The 7,145-nt window shown below is 38.0% G+C and overlaps 1 protein-coding gene across 2 annotated transcripts; it reads right to left on the bottom strand.

Moving 5' to 3' along the window:
- Positions 1-1,947: 1,947 nt before the first annotated feature.
- Positions 1,948-6,757, bottom strand: LOC116193728 (proline--tRNA ligase, cytoplasmic). Of its 2 annotated transcripts, none has more exons than XM_031522472.1 (13): positions 6,524-6,757; positions 5,919-5,959; positions 5,744-5,829; positions 5,533-5,625; positions 5,227-5,343; positions 4,893-5,080; positions 4,599-4,665; positions 4,076-4,198; positions 3,804-3,956; positions 3,216-3,500; positions 2,864-3,082; positions 2,679-2,772; positions 1,948-2,427 (listed from the first exon to the last, which is right to left on the bottom strand). In XM_031522472.1, the coding sequence occupies exons 2-13, from the start codon at positions 5,938-5,940 to the stop codon at positions 2,363-2,365; spliced, it is 1,512 nt and encodes a 503-aa protein (XP_031378332.1). In that variant the 5' UTR covers positions 5,941-5,959; positions 6,524-6,757; the 3' UTR covers positions 1,948-2,362. The 2 variants fall into 2 exon arrangements, with proteins under 2 accessions (XP_031378332.1, XP_031378333.1); XM_031522473.1 differs by having other exon boundaries at positions 5,919-5,956.
- Between the last annotated feature and the right edge of the window lie 388 nt (positions 6,758-7,145).

Genomic DNA, 7,145 nt, shown 5'->3' with positions numbered 1-7,145 from the left:
ATTTTATAATAATAATAATTAAAAGTCAACCTAGTAAGAGGTAAGTATATATATATATATATATACGTATTATTATCCATTCATAGCACAAAGAAAAAGAAACGCTCATTGCTTAACACAATGTTGCCTTTGATCAAGTGTCGCTCGGAAGGGTTCGAGTCCAGTTCTAATAATTTATGAGTGAAAGGAACGTATGCTAGTTAATGCATGAGTTATATAAGAGAAAATATATGAAAACGATGACTAACATATAATAATAATAATAATAATAATAATAATAATAATAAACATATATATATAATTATGCTGAGTGATTTATGATATTGTTAATTAATTGATAAGATATAATGGAAGGAGGAGGACGGCCAGGGAAGGCAATGAGGAGGGGGGGTGGCACCAAACCAAACGACAACCAACGGACGAATGTTGTCCGTAGTACACTAATAATCATCAATTCAATAGTAAATGCCAATAATGGAGCACAATACATCACTCTCCTATCCTCATTGTTGTAGGGAATAGCTAGGGATCGTTCATTCATTACATTATACACACACACACACATATATAATATAAAGAAATTTTCGAACAATTTTTTTGGTTAGTTCCCCTCTTCCATTATTAATTTCTCGTGTATATCCTCGCAAGTTGGTGTGGGAATTGATGGTCATTATTAATGGTTTATGCTTGGTTTGACTATATGTCCCACTTCGAGATTACATATGTGACATGTATGGTCTGAGCATGAACCGATCCAGTTCTCATACTCTGGTCTATGTCCTGTGTCATGTTATAGATCCAAAGAAGAATGGAGAGAGCAAAGATTAAACGGGAACAATTTGAAGTAAAAATGGTACAAATGAATCGATGAAAAGAGGATTAATAAACAAATTTGGTAAATTAATTAAGCATCCAAGGAGCGCTTTTTTTTTTCCTTTCAGAAGAACCCTTAATTTTAAAAAATTAAATTGCATTTAATTTTTTTAAACGTATAAAAAAATTTAAAAGGACGAGCACCCAACCAAACCAACTGGGGGTTAAAAAACAAATTTGGAGAATTAATTAAACAAATGCTGTTTTGATTATTCAGAAGAACCCTAATTAAAAATAAATTAATTTCATTCAATTTTTTTAAACCTATAAAAAAAAATGAGAGAGAGAGAGAGAGAGAGAGGACGAGCACCCAGGCCGAACCTACTGGGTCCACCTGTATGGTACTTCCATTCATTGGTGGTGAAGGCCATGACAGGTAGGGAGTAGCACCAACCAAAAGCAAATCTTATACATATGTAATTCGACCAACATTTATATATATATGTGCGTGTGTGTTTAAACGCTGTTGAACGGATGATTTAAAATTTGGATTTTGGCGCATAATTTTTGCTTTAATGTACTAAATTAAAGATAATATACACTTTAATCTCTGTGGGACAAATTCTTAATTGTGATCCCATTCAAGGGCAGCCAGATGCTTGAAGGACACAGACTGATGTGTAATATACTATTCGCTGGGTCAAATTTCTCGAAACTCGTTCAGATATCCTCTTTCAATTTACGGATTCGATGGAATAGTGGATTGGGCAATTAGACAAAGAGATTAAAAAAAATACAATAATGCCTCCAAATGATTTTTTTTTTTGTTGAATCCAATTGAATAATGGGTGTTGCCGATGATGATCTCCTATAATTTGTTGTCATGTTAATTATTGAATTAATTGATAAAAAAAGTCGGGTATTTGAATAATTTGGTCTCGAATTATCAATACATCCCAATGTTCACAGATCTACCAAATCTTGAATTATTTTATGGTCTCTGTCTCGGTGGACCAATTCATTAAGATATTTACTGTAAATTACAGGTGTGCTCTGATATGTACATAAGACAGCAGATTATAATTATTTATTCCATCATTAAACATATCATAATTTCATAAACAAGTGCAAGAATTTCGAATATTTTTATCATATTTATTTTCTAAGAAAGATACCTGCTCGCCTACACATTGCAGGCCTGGCTACCCCACGGCCCTCGGAAAAGCCAGATACAGCTGCACTAGATGTATCGAGGCTGAAGGCTGACCAAGGCAGACCGCATCATTTTGAGAATTCTCAATCACACCTCGAGGTACAAACAACCAAAGGGTCCTTAAAGGAAATTGTTCTCGTCTCCAACAAAAATTTCACAGATTCACCGCGTCAGCAGATCTTCTTAGATATCAATCACACACTTTGTTTCCAAGACATTCTTCGAAAATCAACTATGTGAAAATGCAAAGAAGCACATTAAGTTGGTAGATTAGACAGTATAACTTAATGCTGATCAAGAATCTTCGCCTAGAGACCAAGTCTTCGAGTCTACAACTCAATAACTCCTGCCCCAGTAGCTCCACTTCTTCGCAGGCTTTCCCGAGGCAAAGCACTTTGTACCTGAAGATAACACAGGTTTTTGAAATATAAGCAGAAGCAGCAGAAAGAAGAGTTGAACATCTGCCTAATGAAATGGGAAGAAAAAATTCTATACATTGGCAATTTGAATTTTTTCTGACATTCAACATAAGGAATGATCATTTTCGGGAGGGGCAGTGGACACACTTAGTGAAGAACTCCATAGGGATCGGAAATGCCTTCAGAGAAATTATAGTAGGCTTATATACAAAGAGCAACAGGATTGGAAATACCTTCAGGAAGTTCCGGCTGTTCAAATGGGGAACAGAGTGTCTTGGCCGCTCCCATCTCGCCCTTTGTTCGTGCTTTTACGTCCTTCTCCACCTCCTAAAAGCCCAAATATCCAAAATTACCTTATTTACAAATCAAGTGACCAACAAGATGGAAAGAGGCACTCGCTTATCAAATTAAACCATACCTCCTCGTCGCACCAAGGAGCTAAGATCATTTTCTTTTGGCTGAGTGCTTCCACGAACTCCTCCCAGGTTTTTGCGACCTGAATGCAAGCATCTCGCTTTTGCTTTGCAGCATCAAATAGGCTCTGCTGAATATCTTCTAGCATTTGCTTCACTTTCTCGACTAATTCAGCACGTGGTATATCGGCTTTCGCAGAACTGTCACGACGAACGGCACGGACCTGTAATTTGAGGCGAAAAAAGATTATGCACCATTGGAATTGCTTCCGAAATGTTAATTTTTTAGAATATTCCAGAATATTCAAGTCATTTCTCGGAAAAAAGGCTACTCATGTGAAGACAATTTTGCCCCACCTGGTTCTTAGCAAAGTCCTTCGGACCGATTTCAATCCTCAGAGGAACACCTTTCATCTCCCAATGTGAGTACTTCCAACCCGGGGAATAGTTATCTCTGAGATCCGCTTCAGCGCAAATTCCTGCCTCAGACAAGGTGTTGACAGTTGCGTTACAGGCATCAAAGATCCCTTGCATATCAGCATCCTTGTATGGCACTGGAACTACGATAACTTGCACCGATGCAACTCTAGGAGGAAGCACCAACCCCTTGTCGTCCCCATGAACCATTATCATCACCCCAATCTGAAGCATTTAGAAAGAGAAAAACTTCAATATCATCTAATAAAATGGCCAATGGTGGCCTTGTATACCCCGCAAAGCAATGCCTGGTCATAAAACCCATGTGGGGTGAGGCTACCCATAAAGAGGGTCATCAACTCAATCTAATAAGACACGCTGTGCCTTGAATCACTCAAGCACGACGCAAGCAAGGACAATAACTAAACCACAAGTCGATGAGAACATTCTCCAACAGAGCTTGCAACAATTTACTAGGCATGTTGAAAGAACAGTTGCCTGTGGACACAAAAAGTTTGTGCATGATACCGTTCGAGAGCTGTAGGCCCATGAGTTCTGCCACACCATGGCTCTCTCCCCCTTTTCGTTCTCAAAGTTTATCTCAAACATCTTTGCGAAGTTCTGACCTAGGCAGTGCGAAGTTGCACCTTGAATACCACGACCAGTGTTCGGAATAAATGCCTGGTGAAATGTAAGGCACAAGCGTGTTATTATACATAAACAGGTTTAATTCAGGAAAACGGTTATTGCAGATTCAGAAAGAAAGAGGAAAGATGCTGCTCGTGTTACTTCCTCCGTACCTCCACACTTGTTGTGTAGTAACCACCAGCAAACTTCTCCAACTCACTTTTCTTCCCCTTTATAACAGGAATAGCCAAGAATTCCTCATATATGCGCCTGTATAGCTCCAGTATTTCAAGAACCTGAAAATTGCCATAGGTCATGCTTATTCATCATCCACATTTTTCATATAATAATTCAACTACCGCTTCAACTATTAGAATGATGTGCATGCAGCAGTAATTGTTATGGTTTTTTAATCGAAAAAATTTTGTGAAGAAAATACCATTCAGTAATTCAATGACCAGTGAAAATCTAAAGCCAGAGAATAGACCTACATTACCATTCAGAAGATGTGCATCCAACAATAATTATTCTGCTTTTACACATTTCACATTGACAATGATGTAAGGAAAATATTAATCAGTAATTGAATGCATGAAATTGAAATCCAAGAACAATTTTTGCTGTCCAGTCTACTATCTTTTCATAGCATGGCCACGCTATGTATCACCCAAAAACAAAACTCTTTATATAACACACCTCGGTATCAGCCTCTTCCTTGGTTGCGAAAGCAGTGTGCCCTTCTTGCCAAAGAAATTCACGACTCCTACAATTTCAGGGTGAATTAAACTTAAAAGTGTACAACTAATCCAGAATAGAAGTTCATCGGCAAAGACCTCTTCACACTCAGTCCCACAGAAGAAGCTAATCCGTTCAGAAAATTGAAGGGGGCAATCATAGTAAGGAGTAGTTATCATACTGAAAATTGAACCTTTTCCTTTCCAAAGCCAACAAATGAAACAACTATAAATGGAGGATTATTCCAGCAATTACCTGATAAACGGAGTAGGATGACTAAATTCCCAACGGACAACATTGCACCATTGGTTAAGTTTCAGGGGCAAATCTCGGTGTCCTCTGATCCATTTAGAATAGTAGGGATACATAACAGTTTCACTGGTTGGGCGAATTGCGATCGGCACTTCAAGCTCTGATTCCCCAGATTTTGTTACCCAAGCAACCTACAAAAATAAGCACAACCATTAACAAAACTTTTATTTAAAAAAAATAAAAATTCTTCCTTTATTTTCGTTTCTTTTTTAAGATAAGCCATATGTTTGGAACCAGTTATCTTCCTTTATATTGATATTTATTGAGACAAAATTACCTCTGGGGCAAAACCCTCTATGTGGTCCTTCTCCTTCTGCAGTACGGTAGGAGAAACAAAAAGAGGGAAGTAGCAGTTCTTAATTTTCATTTTCTTGATTTCTGCATCAAAAAATTTCTGCACATTGGAAACACCAGAGTGTTGAGTAATTGCATGGACCATGCACAAAGAATAGAAAGCAAGCACAAGAGAAAATATCAGGATATAGATGATAAAATGCAAGGTAACACAGAAAGATAGCATCTCATCTCTTAAGCCAAGGAAAAGCATGAATTTATACGCATAAATATAATGAAAATTACTCACTTGCATGATCTCCCAAATAGTCATTGCCCATGGCCTCAAAATGTAACAACCAGAAATGTCATAGTACTCGATCATTTCACCATTGACAACAACCTACATCAGGAGGAACAGATTAAAGCAAATAAACCAATTTCAATATAACACAAACAACCACGACCTCAGCCAAACTAGATTAATCAGGTTCTGGATAGGAGGAAATTTCAATGCGTACCTCAGAGTACCATTCACCGAAGTTCTCATCCTTCTTATTGGTGAGACCCAACCCAGTTTCCTTCTTCACTTCCTTCCTCCTCCCTCCTGATTGTCAGTAATAGAAAAAAATTAGAAGAAACCAATTGCAAGAGTGATGTTATACAAGCAAACCCAATTACAGTTCAGGCACTCACCACGGCCAGCTACACCAGCCATATCCGCCAAACCAGGTCTGCTGCACAAATACAAAATCCAAAAAAAGAAAAAGGTTTTAATGGAAGATCAGATCGTAACTTCAAATATGGAATGCTAAGGGACTGAATAGGAAGTTGAGACTTTAAATCGTATTGATATATCGATCTTCACTGATTTCTTATCGATTCAAGCCTAAATAAAGATGGGATTGTGGATTCAAGTAAAATGCAGGAAAGTACTTAAGCTGAGAACAAGTATATTGGCTAATACTTCAGCCAACAAATCCCAAAAACAAAAAAGCACATTGGCTATTAAAGGGTCCTTATACAGTGAACCACCAGATGAGAATGCGTACAGCATAGGCCACAGCGAGATTCTTCAGAAGACTTCACAGCGAAAAAGTCAACGCGAAGATCAGACGGCAGGAATTGGAGGACACAATCAAGAATAATACCACACGAATTGAAAGCTGCTAAACATTCCGAACAGGGATGGAAACAAAGTGGGGGTGGGGGCAGCTACTCAAATTTACTAAGCAACCTTGAAATTACAAACCAATCCACGAAATTTTGGTAATAACAGAAGAGTAAGATGAAGTTGTCACCTGGTTCAGTTCAGCTGGGCAGCAACACAGAGGCTGCAATTACCGATCAGAGGCCTCCGGGAGTGAGACTAGAGGGAGAGAAAGAGAGAGAGGGGATCAGCAAGCCGTCGAGCTACAACGAGGTGCAGCAGAGGAGGGACGGCGTAAGTGATAAGACTATGAAAGCTGAGAACTTGGCTGCCGGGGGTGGAAGACGGGAGGGGCTGTCGTTGAGCTGCCAAACCCTAGGGAGGGACAAGATCCGAACCCGACAACCAGCCAATTCATAGTCAAAAGTCAAACTATCCATATTCTCAACGGGCCGGTGTTGATTCGGCCCGTTTGCCCATTTCATTACCTTAGTAGTGGCCGGGCCTCATCATTTTTTCTTTATCGAATGATCCGCGTGATGCGCAAGATTCAATAATAATAATAATAATAATAATATTCTAGTATACACCTAAAAATTTATAATTTTGAACTGATAATAATTAATATCGAGTAAATTATTTCCTTATATAGTTATATTTAAAACTATAAGATTATATAGATTAATCACATGATAAAAATATGATCAACATAAGAGTTACATTGAAAAATATTTTACTAATAAAATAGTCGTATAAATTATCTATGATATTGA

This window comes from Punica granatum, chromosome 2 (assembly GCF_007655135.1).
Source record: "Punica granatum isolate Tunisia-2019 chromosome 2, ASM765513v2, whole genome shotgun sequence".
NCBI classification, from domain to species: domain Eukaryota; kingdom Viridiplantae; phylum Streptophyta; class Magnoliopsida; order Myrtales; family Lythraceae; genus Punica; species Punica granatum.
This window is presented reverse-complemented; position numbering and strand designations above follow the sequence as displayed.